An 18,667-nucleotide genomic window follows, 5' to 3' on the forward strand; every position below is an offset into this window, starting at 1 on the left:
CATTAGGGTTAGGTTAGGGTTAGTGTTAGCATTAGGGTTAGGTTAGGGTTATAGGTTTAGAGTTAAGTATAGGGTTATGGCTAGGGTTAGGTTAGCATTAGAGTTAGGGTTATAGGGACTGCCATTTCGAGGCGAAAAACAGACACAGCGGACCAGACTGTATATATGTTTGTATATTTACTGGAGAATATTTGCTTTAAACCCAAAATCAAATAAGGGCGGAGACGGAGAGTTGCTTCTTTTAGCAGTTATAGCACACGCTGTCTTCGCAGGCAATTCTTCACAAATAGCTAAGAAATCGTAATTAATGGGTCCTGGATTCTTATCTTGAATTATTATATAATTCTAAAAACTTTCAAATAATTTTTGTTTATTGATATTTTTATACCATCAAGACACTATATGCATCAGTTCTTTGATTTCGACCAAATTTTCCCCCTGAAACAATATCTTTTGCATTCCGTCTTTTATTTAGCATTTCACAAACTGTATGATTTCACGATTTTGACCTACAGTAAGAAAGCTATGAAATATGTAAAGACACGACCAGTAATCCATCTAAAATTACAATCAGTATAAATCTACATGAAAAGGGCTGAAAAATGGACCCCAGGAAACCCCAGATGTGGGATCAAGTGCCTAGGAGGAGTAATCTTCCTCTTAGCAGTGCCGGTGTAAAGACGAATAATGACCCCCATCGAATAATGACCGGGGGTCATTATTCAACGACAGAAAATGACCCCCTACCCGTAGAAAAAAATCATTTTTTGTAGAAAAAGTGTCATAGGGGTCATTATTTTATATGTTAGTCCTATAGAAAATTGACCCCCATTGAAAAATGACCCCCTTTAAAGTGAAAAGAGATTCTTTAATTGTCAAGTAATAAAATTTCTTTTTAATTTCCTCCTTATATATAGTGTTTGCTTAAAGAATAATATTCCACTTGTTTTTTAGAAATCAAACCATGCAACAATAAGGTTCCAATACTCTTTAATAGAAAAATAAATTTTTCCTTCATTTCAACTTTTAGCTTGTATAAGTTTGGCAAATCCCTTTTCACAATGAAACAATGAAAGAGGAGGAAATTTTTAACCCCCCCCCCCCAAAAAAAAATTACGTGAAATCAAAACAAAAAATAAATAAATAAATAAATGAAAAGCAAAAATATAAATAAAATTCTATACCTTTCACTGGCGGATTTAGAGGGGGGACCAGGGGGCCCGCCCCCCCCCTTTTGAGTCCAAAAATACACAATATTTGATAAATCAATGGGTTTTTTTTGGTGTGGCTGTGGGCCCCTACCCTGACCTCAATCTGGTCGCCCCCCCTTTTCAAAATTTCTGGATCCGCCACTGCTTTTCAATGATACTGAAAGAGGCTCTAGATAAAATATTGAAATGAAGTTAAGCCTTCACACAAGTTCTATCATATCATAATTTACTTCGCCATGATTAAAGCATACTTTAAATGTTGGTGGGGGTATACTTGAAAGTATTGTGGCAAAGTAACAGTTGAAAATTAGTAGAATAGTAGATTATTTTAAGCTTATTTTTAGTCCCTCCTTATAGAAAAATAAAGGTAGGGTAGTTTTTGTTGTTGTTGCTTTTGTTGATAATTGACTTCTTCCTAAATTAGTGAGGGGGTGGGTGGGTATAACACCTAATAATATGCTCTGTAAAGCTATGGGCTAGTGTAAAATACACATTCTAATGCGAAAACTATGCATGTAGACATAACCTTTTGATTCAGCACACAGTATTCATTACATTTCTTAATTCTTGTTTTACTCCACCCTTTTACCCAGTTCTGAGTATATTTTTCAGAGAATTAAATACGAAAATCAGAACAAACATTTTCATTTTTGTAACGATTTCTTTATACTGTATCATAATATGAAAAGTTAATTGAAGACCATTTCTTTGTATGTCCCTGTAATCGAAGATTCGGGGATATATAGTTTTATCTTGCCCGTCTGTATGTCTGTCTGTCTATCTGGTGGTCTGTTTCTCCGCATAAACTTGACCATAACTTTTCAGAGACCATTCATGTCCAGCTTGCCCTTCAATGATAAACATATACATGTATTATTTCTGCAATGTTGGTTTTCAGAAAAAAGGACAGATTTAAGTAGGTGCATTTTTCTTTATATATGCACATTTTCTGATACAATTTTTCTAAGAATAATATCTTTTAAAATTATTTGTTATCAAGTGATATTTTCTATCTATTAATCAATGATATATTTATAAACTGTAAACGTTTTGACTTTTTACCACTCATAGTTTTGAAGCTATTGTAAAAATATTTTTTAGACATGTTGACCTTTGACGAAACCTTAAAATATAGCTATAATCGTATGTTATAAGATCAACATATCATCAATTTATTCCAAATAAGCTCAGGTGAGCATTTTGGCCAATATACTTCTTTATCTAATTTTTTTTTTCGCCCCTTAAAAATTTCAGCTTTAATCCACAGGGAGTCATTTTTCTACGAGGGTCATTTTTCTTCACGTGGGTTCTGCAAATTTTTAGGATGGTGACACTTTTTCTACGGGCAAAAGGGTCATTTTTCTACGTCGAATATTGACCGGGGGTCATTTTTCGCTGTCGAAAAATGACCCCCGGTCATTATTCGATGGGGGTCATTATTCGTCTTTACAGGAACAGGCTTTGGACCGCTCGACTATACCTATACAGACAAGTCAAATATTATTTTCTTTGGTGCCCAAGAATTTATTGAGTCACCGCCCTAAATTTAACACCGTCGGTAAATAAGATAAAAAGGAGGTACAGATATTTATTACCACATACAGTGTATTAGTTTGAGCAGAATTTTTACCAAATGAATACGCTTTTGTAATTCTCTCTCTCTCCCTCTCTACTCTCTCTCTCTCTCCCTCTCGTTATTTTCAATTTGCAGATTTAAAATCTTCCAGCCCTTTTTTTTCCTCACAAAACACATTTGCTTAAGACCTTTAATTTTCCTCTCAATAAGACTGCTTTAGATGAAAATATTTTTTTTTTCTTTTTGCATAGGAATCAAGACGAGTAATGGGGCTAAGGTCTTACCGTACAGACCTGATCAAAATATTCAGATCAAGGAGGCAATCAAACACGACGAAAGTAAGTACAGTTTTGTATTCATTTTCTTCGTAATAAAGCAGCTCAACAATTAAGGTACTTTTTTTGCATATCAATAAGGTACATTATACATATTTATAAACCAAGACCCAAGTACCTGTGAGCTCAACAAATGATTTTCAACATTTAACACTCCTGAAATTTTGAGTTTTACAGGGTGGCAGTAAATACGAATTTTACTGACTATTGTACTATTTACACCTCATGTTGGGGGCTACGGTGAAATAAAAAAAAATTCAAGTTTCGAATTCGAAATGTAATTTCCTATTTAAAATGTATACATAGTGTTAATTTCTTTAGTTCACTGATGAGGAATAAAATATCCCTTCGTAGGAACATCCATATTCCTGATCGATCTCTCTCTCTCTTTCTCTCTCTCTCTCTCATTATATGTATATTTACATAAATACAATACATCCTATTTTTGTTCTCATCTAGGAATCTGCACATCAGTGAAGGATTGCAAAGGCTACTCCACTTCCGACTTGGGCAGGGAATGTAACATTCCATATTGTGGAGCGGACGGAAAGTGTGGCTGCACTTTTTAATTAAAATATGCATCAAAAAGAAATTCAAATATTTCTTACCATCAGTGTGTTATTGATTATACTGAATAAACCATGCCACTGAAAGAATAGTTTATTTATTTATTTATTTTGAAAATATTTTTATTTATTTATTTATTTTAGTTTATATTATTATGGAATTCCATATACAACAGCCAGCTGCTTACTGCCAACTGCTTACTGTCAACTGCTCACTGCTTACTGTCAACTGCTTACTGCTTACTGTCAACTGCTCACTGCTTACTGCAAACTGCCACTGCTCATAGACGATATTGCTTGTTTTATGTTTTATTAGCTCTAATATCTTTAATGCAGATGCTTAATTGGTTAAACCCTTTGATAAATTACAATAATAAAAAAGGGGAATTTTTAAACAGTTGGGACAAGGAAGGAATAGATTGTAGGAAAGAGTATTCCCTTTTGAATACAATATAATTATCTAATGCCAACATTTCCTTGCAGGTAAATAATTCAATATATTTTTTGACCGGGGGGGGGTATTAAAAGCTGTATACGTCAGAAAAAAATTGGGGGGACTTTCAGTAGGATCTTGGGTTATATTTGTTGATATATGCTTTTATATCACATATTCTTATAAAATTCATAAAGGCCTTTTACTCTATGTAAAAACAACTGACCTCAGGCAAAGAAGACAATTTAAGTGCGGGGGGAGGGGGTACAACCCAACATGATTCCCTTGACAAGGAATAAAAAAAATTAAGGTCACAGTCGTCTTTATTGAGGGAGCACTACTGAATATTAGTATAGTATACTATGTTGGAAATGTTGTGGGTACGCCCATTACCATTACCACGAATGTTTAAAACAAGTATATAAAGATTCCCATAAGTTATAATATATTTTGTTATTATAAATCTAGTAATATCTCTAGTATACATATTAAATCGTATACCAACAAATGTTACTCAAGACCATTCTAAAGATTGTTCTTTGTTTTATGAGAATCCCCCCCCCCTTTTTTTCCCGCGTCCAAAGAAAAAAAAAGCTACCAAATTATTTGTGCAACTAAAGAAATGCAGAAAATAAATGATTTGTTTTTAATAGGAAATGCATCTTCCTCCTTCTTACTCCTTCCTCGCATTTACAGTTAATTTGGTATGAAAAGTCAAAGATATGAATATAAGAAGCATTAAAAGTCAAGACATATCTGGGTTGGCATTTTAGGATGGACCCCTCCTGGAAAATATTCCTGAATCCACGCCTGCTTTTTTTTTTGTTGAAAATTCACATAAATATCAATATGTATGGAAATGTGTTCAAATATGTGTGACAGTTGGCAGTAAGCAGTAAGCAGTGAGCAGTTGGCAGTAAGCAGTTGGCTGCACAGGTGTTTGAGGACAGGACACCCCTCCCCCAATATAGACCCCCGGGTCTGTTGGACTTTTTTTCACATAAATTATATATGAATGACACATTAGTTTGTGATATAATCTATCCCATCAATTCATAAAATTTGCTTAAACTAACATTTAATAAAAATTTCTACCCCATTCTCTATATATAATTTTTTGTCCCCCGCTTGAAAAGTGGGGGATATTAATTTGGGTTTGTCCGTCCGTCCGTCCGTCTGTCCGTCCGTCCGTCCGTCCGTCCGTCTTTCTGTCTGTCTGTAACGCTTTCGTTTCCACACGATATCTCGAGAACCCTTTGAGCTTTTGCAATGAAATTTAGCATAGCAACTCCCTATGGACTAAAGAAGACCCCTATTGATTTTGAGGTCAAAATGTCAAAGGTCAAGGTCATAAATAAGCAAATTCTGTCTGTAAAAACACTTTCGTTTCCACACGATATCTCGAGAACCATTTGAGCTATTGCAATGAAATTTTATATAACAACTCCCTGTGGCCTAATGAAGACCCCTATTGATTTTGAGGTCAAAAGGTCAAAGTTCAAGGTCGTAAATTTATACATTCTGTCTGTATGTAATACTATCATTTCCAGGCGATATTTCAAGAAGATTTTGAGCTTATGCAATGTAATTTTATACCAAAACTCCCTAGGACGTCTCTCGCCCCTCTCAAAGTGCCCCGCCCCGTTTGTTTTATTAGTATTTATAGTATTACATGGCGCTATTTTTAGCGCAGGGGCATGAGGAGAGTTATTGCGTATAAAACAGGTTCTCGGCGGACTTTATGTTCTTATTACATCTATCATAACTGTTTAATAAAGGCTAAATAAATCAAACACCATGGATTGTGTAAAATTTTGAGAAAACCGAATATGAAAACATGAATATATACATGTATGTGACTTCAGTTCTGCATATACTTTTGTCTGTATGATGCGACTCCGTGGTCTGGTGGTTATGCCTCTCGCTTCAAATGTGAGAGGTCCCGGGATCGAATCTCGGTCGAACCTTTCATTTTTTTTAATTTTTTTTTTTAAATACTTTTTTTTTTTAACTAAATGATAGTATTGAGCATGTGAAATGAAAAATTTATGAGGTTATAAAATCATCATTACAGTGTGATAAATATTCCACATAAAAAAATCTTCTATACACATAATAAAGAATAAGCAATCAAATCTTTGTATGAATATTGACATACATGTATTTTATTTCCTTCAGTATACATGTATACATTTAATAATTCTACAAATTCAGTCAGGGGGAGCCGACTTTTTCCCTAAGCGGGGGACACGAATTCTCTGTTATATATAGAATGTAGGGTAAATTTTATAGAACGTTTGTTTTAGGTAATTTTTCGATTTGTTGGTATAGATCTTGTCACAAATATGTCATTGAAAGATTATTTATGAGAAAAAAGTCGAAAAAACCCAGGGGTCTATATCGAAAGGAGAGGGGGGTCCTGTCCTCAGGCACCTGTGGTTGGCTGTCGTATATGGAATTCCATAATTAAACTTATAAAAGATCAATTTTTTTTCCATGAAAACTCACCATATATTGACTTCATATATAACACATTGGTTTAAAAACAAAATGTTTATTTCTGTCGTAAATTTTAAAATAAATTCATAAAATAAAATAAACAAAATAAATGAATGAATGAATGAACAAATAAATAAATAAATAAATAAATAAATAAATAAATAAATGAATAAATGAATAAATGAATAAATGAATAAATGAATAAATAAATAAAATAAAATGAAATAAATAAATAAATAAAATAAAATAAAATAAAATAAAATAAAATAAAATAAACTGATGTCTATATTTCATCGGGATCGGCCTTCCAAATAATGATGTTAGACTACAGTACGACAGACTACAGAAGAAACTTTATGCCAAAATCCTGTTGCAGTCTTATCTATCTCAGACTTAAGTAGGGGGTAAGAATATTTATACATACTGCGTTTAAGGAATTTGTCGACGTGATTATAATGTTAGGCTGTTATGGACATGAAATGTTCAGTTGATCTTGAAAATGTTGAACTTGATGCAATATGGTGCAAGACTAACGTTAGACTTTCTTAGAATAATATGTTTTACGGTGTGACCGTTGGGGCGAGCGCAGTTGTACCATCAAAAACACTCTAAAAATTGATCAGCCACTTCAAATATCAAGCCGCACGAGATATCTCGACTAACTGTGACGTCACACGACGTCACGGAGCTCGTCGGAGCTTACGGAGACAGCCGAGCGTCTGTTTGAAACTATAGACTTAGTGCAATTTTGGTTGAAAAACATTGTAGAGTTATTTTTTGTTTCTTTGAAAGATTTCTACAAACTGATCTAGCCTTTTATGTTTTACGTTATTATTTTATTTATTTATTTATTTGCGCAAAGGACATTGGGTAGTGCGGGAATTCTGGGAATGTTGCACAGAGAAATTTGGCTGACGTATGTACAGATTTCAATCCGAATTTCCTCTGTTCTTACACGTTAGTCTATTGAGCTCGCTGCGCTCGCTATTAATATGTTTTACGGTGTGACCGTTGGGGAGAGCGCAGTTTATTTACTATCATAAACCTACACATGTACTGTCTATCATTCAAGAAAAAGAAAGCAAAAAGAATAAAACAAAACAAGAAAAAGAAATCATTTCCCAAGCATTGGGATCGAGATTCCAAACTTCTCGGAAGTTTCCGACAAAATCGGAAATACCCGAACCGTTGAAGTTACGAAAGTATGACGTCAGATAAAAAGTTCTGTTGACTTAGGACGCAAACGCTAGTTTTATGGAAAAGAGATTGCATTAAATTTTCTTTTCAAGTAAGTTGTTGCTATGTTTTAGCCACCATGTTGCTTTGCACCGCAACATGTTTTCCGAGTTTCACGGAAGCAACCGACATAACTTCGTCAAAATTCGTAAGTTTCCGGTGACGTCATTTGTATCATTTCAGAAGGGCAAGGTGAAGGCCGGTGTTGTGGCATGGGGGTATTTTTTTGAATAAGGTAAGGCAAAATCATTTCGGTAAGAAACAATATTCCTTTAATTTTTTTACTATTTTTGATTTATTCGCGCAAAGGACATTGGGTAGTGCAGGAATTCTGGGAATGTTGCACAGAGAAATTTGGCTGACGTATGTACAGATTTCAATCCGAATTTCCTCTGTTCATACACGTTAGTCTATTGAGCTCGCTTCGCGAGCGTCGCTTCGCGACGCTCGCTGCGCTCGCTATTAATCCACTAATCATATTTTTAACCAGGGACCTATAAGCAAGTTAGTTTATAGGTAACTGCTTTATATCATAAAGTGACATTTTACAAAAAATATTTATATGCTCTATAATCAACGATCACCACAGGATTGAAATTTGCCAGAGGTCCCCGGTTCAAATCCATTTCTTCTTCTTCTTCTTCCTTTAACATGATTAAAGCGAAGGGCCGGTGCTGTAGCATCTTCACACTAAGGTTAAAAACGTGTACTGAGGGAGTCAGTTATCTATTTTAATGGGAATAACATGTCTTAGTTGTTTCCTGCAAAGTGCCCTAATATATCCTGGATCCTGGTTCTGGATCTAAGATCTATACATCTTAAATGCTACAACGCTCCATCAAACCTGATGTCATGATTATATATATACGCTAGGCACAGGCACTTTGCTTCGGAAATAAATTTTTAACCCATAATAACACTAGGTATCTTATTAAACTCCAAATTACACTCACTGTTCCCCTCTTCAGCATTGTCGTAAACCATGGTAAAAATGTACGACCTTCTACCATTTTGGCCGTGGTTGAATGAAAAGAGAATATTTCACAGTTCATTAAATATTGACCATTACGAGTAAAGCATAGTCGGACAATGAACTTCGATGTGACCTTTCAATAGCCAATCGCAGTGTACGAAATATTTCCTGTATATACTGCTGAAGGCAATTGTTGATTTCAGTTGCAATGGAAACAAATATTGACATTGACTGAATATAACGTCACAAAAGAGAGGTGTAAATATTCAAGATTCTGAAATTTTTTGCGATCTGAATGCGGACTCTAGCTGGACTGTGGCTTGAGACGATGCCTCCTCAGAAACGCACTCATTTACACTTTCAGAGGAATTTGCACTGGCAAACTGTTTATCACCATTGTCTTCTACGATAATATAAATATATGGCATGCATGTCTTTGTTTTCTTTTATTTCTCTGTGCCGAATTACCCAAATTAGCACATACCATTTCCTGGCTGAGTTTGACTTATCCACTCTGCGAGCAGAATTTTCTACTCCTGATATTCAATCCCCAGGCCTTGTTAAACCATTTTTAAAAATCCCAAATTATTATAATTCATTACTGTTATTTCATTTATATGAATGTGTAATCAAATTATATTTGTTAATCAGCATCTAGAACTTATAATGTAAAAATAATAATTATTGTATTTTTATTATACAATATTTCAGTTTTATAAAAAATATAAAAAACTGAAATTATTCTAAATACATTTATTTCCTGTAAATACATATGTCATCAAATTTTGATATATGTTAATTTTTTTTTATATTTTTTTCTCCAGCAGATTTTTCTACAATGGCAGAGAGACAGCCAACAGATGCTCTAGGGGAAGACAACTCTGCTCTGCTTGATCAGTACATTGACTGTGCCAAGAAATTCATAGACCTTTCCAAGAAACTTGGTCATATCAAGGGAGCTAACAAGCTGCAGCGAATGTGTAAATCAGAGCTGAAGTATTTGCAGTCAGTAGGTTGTTTTTATGAAAAATTAGAATAAAATCAAGGCAGCCTTATAGACCCAAAAAATCTGGTCACTCTGCTTTTCAAGCATCTAGTACCAAGCATGTTGTTTGATCAAAAGATTATGGATTAACGGATCAAAGATTCATTCTCACAAGCCAAAGTTTTGATAGCTACCACTTCAAAGAGTGGAACGAAAGTAGATATAAAAATCTCAATTTCATTGCAACCATTGTTTAAAATTCCATCTTCATTAACTGTGTGAAGCGATATCAGTAATCTATTGAAAGTCCCAGTGACTCGGGTAAAGATTGAGCATGCTATTTGCTCCAAAACCATCTGAGCATAGCAATAAATAAGGACAAGTAACTTATAAAACTGTTTTATAAGGACAAGTAACTTTTAAAACTGAAATTTTATTTCTCATTTAAACAAGATATGATCTTTTATTCTTGAAATCAAGTGAATTACCAGTAATTTATGAAAATGTGACAGAATTTTTCAGCGAATATACTTCTATTAAATGTAATTATAGAGCTTTCATGATCAGATCTAAAAAAAATTAAATATGGATTTCTTTTCCCTTTTGATCTTTCTAACTCCCCTATCAATGGAACTTTTCTTAAGAGTCCCTTGAACTTTGAAATATGAAGGGCGCTCCAGTATAATTCTGATAATTTACTTATGGTGCACCATTGCTGCTAGGTTCAAGTCCAGGTGTTGCTTTTCACTTTCGAAGGACAAACCAGTAGAGCTACAGTGTTGTCAAAGACTTGTGTTTTTTAAAATAGTTCATTTAGGGTAGGATGATGGGGGATAGGAGCATCACAATCAAACAGAAAACCTTACAATTTTCTTAATTTAAAAAAAATTTCCTTATTTTAAAGCATCCTTTTTATCAATTGAAGTGGTTAATTCGGCTAGTAGCCGGTTCTTAAGGACAACTCGGAATGTGTTTTTATTTCCATAACCAATGAAAGCTGTAGTCTCGCTCTAACCAAATAAAAAAGTGTCCCAGGAAGTATTAATGACACATCAACAGAAAAAAATATTGTCATTAATGTCGCCAAAAGTCCAACCAAATTAGATTTTAGCCCATGAAGACAGTGATTTATAGTGACTCGTTCCTCGCTCTCATCTGATGCACTTCGACTTCCCTATCATTATACGAATTAATCAAACTCCTAACTCCTCTTTGGGGGATTTTGTAATGATATAGATGATGGTGTAACATATATATATGGCCGTGTTAATTTCCCTACGATCATTGTGAGTGGCCATTAAGCCAGAGGGATCGGGGCGTATAAAAGTGAAATTGATTTTTTTCTTCAGCCGAGCATGTTCTTGCATGTTTTTTTTTAACAGTAATGAGGCAAATAAGCTGTGGACCTCTGTCATTACTTGTGTGTTAATAAAGCAATAACGTCGGAAATTAATCTTGTACGATGACTGCGGGCTTTTAGAACAGAATCTAAGAGCTAGAGGGTCAATATTTTTCTGTGCAGTATAGGGGAAATTCATGATTTTTTTTTGCCCTCTATAATCAAAGATTCAGGGACATACATTGTAAACTAAATTATTAGATTTGACTGTGTATTCTGTTCAGCGCCTTTTGCGGAAAGCACTGAATCAAAGTGCATCGCTAAATATTTTGCATATATGAATATGTTCATGTAAAGCACATTTTTAAAAGTGCTAAATCAAATCTCTATGCTTACTTGTTGATAATTCAAATTCTGACAAATATAATTCATGCTAAATAGAATACATTTACAGTAATACATGTATATAGCCATTCCGTCTGTCTGTCTGTCTGTTTGATTGTAAGTGACAATGCAGACCTTCTTGGGCACCAACATTTTTAGCTCTACTGGTCAGAGACCAGAAGAGCTTATGCGATAGTAATGCGTCCGGCGTCCGTCCGTCTGTCTGTCCGTCTGTCTGTAAACAATTTTTCAAAATGCTACTCCTCCTACAGTTTTGGTCTGATTTCAATATAACTTAGCACACAAAAAGAATACACTAAGATTCATAATTCTGTATATCGGTTTTTGATTTCGATGAACGTTGTTGCCATGGTTACTAAAAATAGAAATTTCTGTGAAATTCTTTCAAAATGCTACTCCTCCTACAGTTTTGGTCTGATTTCAATATAACTTGGCAAACAAGTAGACTGCACTAAGATACATAATTCTGTATATCAGTTTTTGATTTCGATGAACGTTGTTGGTGTGGTTACTAAAAATAGAAATTTCTGTGAAATTGTTTCAAAATGCTACTCCTCCTACAGTTTTGGTCTGATTTCAGTATAACTTGGCACATAAGTAGACTACACTAAGATCCATTATTCTGTATATCGGTTTTTGATTTCGATGAACGTTGTTGCTGTGGTTACTAAAAATAGAAATTTCTGTGAAATTCTTTTAAAATGCTACTCCTCCTACAGTTTTGGTCTGATCTCAATATAACTTGGCACATAAGTAGACTACACTAAGATCCATTATTCTGTGTATCTGTTTTTGATTTCGATGAATGGTGTTGCCGTGGTTACTAAAAATAGAAATGTCTGTAAAATTGTTTCAAAATGCTACTCCTCCTACAGTTTTGGTCTGATTTCAATATAACTTGGCACACAAGTAGACTACACTAAGAACATAAAGAGACTTTATCAAGGATCTTTATTCTATTTATTGCTGTTGTTATTGTTAAGTTTCAATTCCCAACTGCTTAAGTACTTTTCCTTTGCTGTAAGTACAAACCAGTAGAGCTTCAGTCTCAACAGAGACTTCTGGTTATCCTTTGAACCTGCCCTTTGAGTTTTTAAAACTTTAACCTTAACCATTTGAATAGTTGGTTCTATAAGGTTTTCATGTATCACATTTATATTCCTTGTGGCATTTAAGACATTCCTTTGGGTAATAGTTGGTGCTAGGGTTTCCATGAATGTCATTTATATTCTTATGGCAAGAACTTTGGGTATTCATATTTTTACCTTCTGACCTTGAACTTTAAGTTTGACTTAATTTAACTTTTAACCTTTCCTGAATCATTTAAACAGTTGATGCTGTTTCACTAACTAAGCATTCTATCTGAGATCTTTCCTTTGGAACCATAATTTTTTCCACAGACTTATTTTGAATCTTAAAGACGTACAACACACTGGGGGAGATAACTCTTGCGATTTCAATTGAACGTTTGACGTGACGTCAAATTTAACGTCAAAAATAAAGCGTCAAAACGACGAGTAAAACGATCCCGATGTATATCAATCATGAAAGAAAATTGGGATATGGGGCTTGGCTGTGATTGTGCGTACCATACTCAATCAATAAGTATTTTTTAATTAACCCGATTAAACTCCGTAAAAAGCAAGACATAAAATACCATCCCTTAATGTTTATTTCATTTCATTTCATATACAATAAATTGTATTTTTGATCATTTGAAGCGCAGCATATTTTTTATTCTGAAAATTTTATTTCACATTGCCGAAATTCTCATTAAGTACAATTGGCTATGTAGCATTCCGATTAATGGTCTTCATTACAATTTGTGCATTTACAATATAAATATTGTTTTTCTTCTTTAATTAAATAAAACAACAATAAATAAACAAAAAAACTTTTTTACAATGTAAAATCGATGTTGTTCTCAGACCCTTACTGATCAAAGAGGAACAACTCTGAAAATGTAGGAGATGTTTATTTTCCTCCCTTTATTCACGGTTCTCCACAGAATCAGATACATTTACAGCAAGACCTGATAAATCCGAGAATTGAATACTATTGACCTCATATATCGCCAGGATACACAATGTAAGTATAGAATTGAAAAGCATTGTTCACTTGTACTGAAATTATCTGCATTAATGAATATCCTATTGCAGCAAATCGTTTGACTTTCTGTCAACAATGTCGGTTCGCATTTCCTCGAGTCAAAACAAAACGTAGCCTGTAAGATTTTAAAAAATATCAAAGTGCGATTTGATAAAAATTGAAATAGATGAAGAGTTTCGTGTTTGATATTTTGAAGTTAATGTGGACGAATACGGAATTTTCATTTTAACTTTAGAAGCTATGACATTGAATGAAATGCGTACAATATCGTGAGGGGTGTACATCTAGATGCAAATGTCGATGTATCCCCACGGCCACATACTGTCTCGTTTGAAATAATGACATGAAAGAAACTACAATTATTCAATTTATATCACAGGAGAAACATACACCCTTTTTTTTAATGAATAAAATTAAAGAAATAAAATTAAAAATCAACATATTCAAGTTCAACAAAACTTAATTGTATCCAGGTTTCATGTGATATGGAATGCATAACGCATACATATATGGACTAAACACAAATCCTTCAGTAATTTTTTCCTGATACATATAAAAAGAGTAGTCAATATTTATTCTGCATTCATGAATTTTAAAAACTAATGCATACCTCCGGGATTCAAATGACGAAATACCAGTACATTTGCACTGTAAACGACGTTTCGTCAAACGCTAATGGTCTGCGACGCAAAAAAGGAAGGGGTGGGGGTGATAGGGGTATTCAAAAATTGCCTAAAAATCTACATTTAAATACGCTTTACATATGAGAACTTTTAAATTTGTAAGTTAATATATTTTTGAAGCAAAAGCATATTCCAATTTAATTTTTAGCTCTACTGGTCAGAGACCAGAAGAGCTTATGCGATAGTAATGCGTCCGTCGTCCGTCCGTCTGTCTGTCTGTCCGTCTGTCTGTCTGTCTGTCTGTCTGTCTGTAAACAATTTTTCAAAATGCTACTCCTCCTACAGTTTTGGTCTGATTTCAATATAACTTGGCACACAAGTAGACTACACTAAGATACATAATTTTGTGCATCGGTTTTTGATTTCGATGAACGATGTTGCCGTGGTTACTAAAAATAGAAATTTCTGTGAAATTCTTTCAAAATGCTACTCCTCCTACAGTTTTGGTCTGATTTCAATATAACTTGGCACACAAGTTCTAAGATACATAATTCTGTGCATCGGTTTTTGATTTCGATGAACGGTGTTGCCGTGGTTACTAAAAATAGCAAATTTCTGTGAAATTCTTTCAAAATGCTACTTCTCCTACAGTTTTGGTCTAATTTCATTATAACTTGGCACACAAGTAGACTATACTAAGATACATAATTCTGTGCATCGGTTTTTGATTTCGAAACTTTACTAAAAATAGAAATTTCTTTGAAATTCTTTCAAAATGCTACTCTTCCTACAGATTTGGTCCGATTTCAGTATAACTTGGCACACAAGTAAACTACACTAAGATACATAATTCTGTGCTTTTTTTTATTTCGATAAACGGTGTTGCCGTGGTTACTAAAAATAGAAATTTCTGTGAAATTCTTTCAAAATGCTACTCCTCCTACAGTTTTGGTCTGATTTTGATATAACTTGGCAAACAAATAGACTACACTAAGATACATAATTCTGTGCATCGGTTTTTGATTTCAATGAACATGTTGCCATGGTTACTAAAAATAGAAATTTCTGTGAAATTCTTTCAAAATGCTACTCCTCCTGCAGTTTTGGTCTGATTTCAGTATTACTCACACAAGTAGACTATACTAAGATACATAATTCTGTGCATTGGTTTTTATTTTGATGAGTGGCAAGGATCATTTTTCTATTTATTGCTGATTTAAAGTCTCAAGTCCCAACTGCTACTTTTCTCTTCCTTTGTTTTAAGTATAAACCAGTAGAGCTACAGTCTCGACAGAGACTTCTGGTTTTAATATGTATTTGTAGATTCATATAACAAAGTGATCGACCCCCATCTGAAAGACGCGAGGGAACGTGATTTATTGAGAAAGGGGGAGGGGGTAACTATTAAATCAAAACTGGTCGTACAAAAATTATACAAAAAATTATGAAGATTATTTTTACTACCAGCTACCTAAAGAAAGTTTTTTACCAAAATTAAACGACAGGTTTTTTCACAAAAAAATTTTGAATTTGAAAAATACAATTTTAAAGGCTTAGATAATTCATAGTTTTTCAGTTTAAGGTCTTTAAAAAATATTTTGATGATATGTATATCAAAAAGATGACTATGTTTTTGTGTTAAATGGTTAAGGGAATAAGCCAATGAAATTTGACATTTATATCTAACCTGGCTTTTTTGAAAATCAAGGTTTAAGTAGTTCATTGATTAAAAATTTTCTCTCCTTGTAAACAACTAAAGGGGGGTAACTTTTGAAGTTCCTGTCCAAAAACCATCAAACGATTTTGTCCAAAATGTGCATACATGCAGTAGATATAGTCATGTACTAAATATACAAAAATAACGAAAATTAAACGACAGGAATTTTTTGGGGTAGGTGTGTTGTACATCCTTAAGTGTTGTGAGGCAATTTAGTTTTTCATTTTTTTTTATTTGTCATGTGACAATATGCAACTGGTACTTTAAAATCATTTCTTTTTCTGAGGTCAGATATTTGTAGTTTAACTAAAAAATAATGTTTCTTGGAAATTTGAGATTTATAAGTTTTATTGATTAGTATCATCTTTAGACATCCGTCTTTACAACCAATATGGATACTTTGTTAAAACTTGACACTTCTTTGAAGTATACACGTCATTTTCCTGCTTTTAACTTGCTCATTATATTTATTTTCAAAGGCAAGAATTTTTACAAATCAAAGTTTTAATAAATTTGAATCTTGAAGCAATGCGTTAGTGTCAAAACTGGAAGTGCTATTGATAAATCATCTACCCGTGTAGTATCATCCACATGTATGAGATAAAAAATTTGTATACATTTATTTAAGGAATGCCTGGGAGCTGGATTTAAGTTACTTGTTAAAGAAGAGCCTTAATGGATATAGTGCTATAATGATAAAGTACGAGGAATCTATATACCTATAGATCTAAGGTCTCTGTTGGTAACACTGACAGTCATTCGATCTGATGATTATATTAGAGCAGGATGGAGTAGGATTTAACTACTATTGTCCATCCAGTTCAGTGATTGGGAAGGCCAAAAAGGTCAATGGGACTATGGCACAAGTGTAAACAATTTTAATGGGCCATTTTGTAAATTATTGGGCCATCAATACAATCTGAAGGGCCATTTTAAGAAATAACAAACAAATATAAAATACAAAAGAAAAACACGTTTTTAATTAACCGAATCTAATTTTTAACATATGTAATGCAGCAAAGTTATAGGAACCCGAAAAGAATATATTTTACCCGTATTTTGTGTTAAATTACGTCAAAATTTAGATTGATCACCAGTCTACCCTGCAAATGAATGAAGTCATGTACCTAAAAAGTGCTTCGTTTAACCGGAAGCAGTTCATGATGGGGTTTTAACCAATGAGATTTGTTGTTTTACAATTGACTGCATTTAAAACGAAAGTAAAACAAGTGAAATACGCAAAATATTTATAAAAATGAATGCGCAGCTGCGCCACCATTGATTGATTCAATGCGCCATTTTTCACTTCAATGCGACTATGGCGCGTGGCGCAAGCCCTTCCCAATCACTGCCAGTTTTATACAATGTCAGTATAATGTATTAAATTGTATGAGATTTGACTCTGGTTGCCTGTTTGGGGCAGTGGTCTGCTCTAGAGTCGCAAAGTAAGGAGTTAATCCTTATAATGATGGTTTGAATCCCACTATGGGACATGGTGACTGGTCCTTTAGATGAGTCTGTATAAACCGAGGTCCCGTGTCGCTGTAGGTGCTGGCATGAAAAAGATCCCTCCCTGCTCAATGGCCCTAATTGCCGAGTATAGAACAAAATTTGCAGCTCTCCACTGGCAAGTGTTGGCAACTCCATATGAATGAAAAAATCCTTGAGAGGGACATTATAAATAACAAACAAGCAAACAAAAATTTCACTCTGAAATATGGTGATCAATTGTTTGAGTGAAAGTTATATTAATAATCAAAAGTTTTTAAGTTTTTTTTAAGTCCATTGGAATGATACATACTGGGAGAAGGGTTAAGAGGGACCTCGAAAAACATCAGAGGTGGAATCAGGTGCCATGGAAGATTAAGCATCCCCTGTCATCTGTTGAATGCATGCACTGACACATGTTTGATGTAATCAGGGCAACTTCAACTGGACTTCAGTTGGAGAACTTTGAAAGTTTGATGTATTATAGAGATCGAGCAATAAGAGTTCAGATTGTAAAGTTGTTAAGTAATAAATCAAAAGTCAAATTAGAATGCAGTAAAATGGGATTGCATACTGGTATATTTTCTCAGATTGAAATAATGAGGGTCCAGTGCAGTGACTGTGTATAGTAACTGTAGATTCCTTATAATTTTACACAGGTTCTTAATGACCTTTTGATGTCAAATCCAAAAAATATGAATTAGCAAGTTGACCATTGATCAAAATCGAGTTTGCACAAGTGTTGTAGCACAAAAAAGAGAAATAAAGCATCTCATTTTATTTGGCAATTTTGCATCTCATGAAATAAGCTGTATTGTATTGAATTTCCTGGGTATACTTAGGAATCTTATACTGACACAAAATGTAAATTAATTAAATCTCACCCCCTATTTCAAAATGGCGTTAAAAGACTTCTAATCTTGAAAAGGAAACAATTGAGCTCTTGACACTGTAGGTTTTTTGATTTTCAAAATATTTGAAAATTATTTTTCCATAGTTTGTGAAAGTCATTATCATGCATGTATGACAACACTGTTGGAATAAATTTTATGACAAGGTTATTAATAAGAAATTTACTACAAAGGAAATCTGCTGCATTCACACTTATGGCCGCACGTGATTCAATAATCAATGATATATATTTGTAATGAAATCTAAAAGAAACTGTATTC

At 33.8% G+C, this 18,667-nt stretch overlaps 1 protein-coding gene across 2 annotated transcripts in view; it reads left to right on the forward strand.

Moving 5' to 3' along the window:
* The first annotated feature begins 6,966 nt into the window (after positions 1-6,966).
* Positions 6,967-18,667, forward strand: part of LOC134240796 (UPF0415 protein C7orf25 homolog) — a 58,468-nt gene continuing 46,767 nt past the window's right edge. Inside the window, exons 1-2 of one of the 2 annotated variants that reach the window (XM_062722875.1) lie at positions 6,967-7,024; positions 9,657-9,838. In XM_062722875.1, coding sequence (XP_062578859.1) covers positions 9,668-9,838 — 171 coding nt within the window. In that variant the 5' untranslated portion in view covers positions 6,967-7,024; positions 9,657-9,667. Of the gene's footprint in view, positions 7,025-9,653; positions 9,839-18,667 lie in introns of both variants that reach the window. The other variant, XM_062722876.1, reaches the window with a different exon arrangement.

The sequence above is a fragment of the Saccostrea cucullata genome, unplaced genomic scaffold (genome assembly GCF_032062105.1).
Source record: "Saccostrea cucullata isolate Sc308-1 unplaced genomic scaffold, CSIRO_AGI_Scuc_v1 ctg380, whole genome shotgun sequence".
In the NCBI taxonomy this organism is placed as follows: Eukaryota; Metazoa; Mollusca; class Bivalvia; order Ostreida; family Ostreidae; genus Saccostrea; species Saccostrea cuccullata.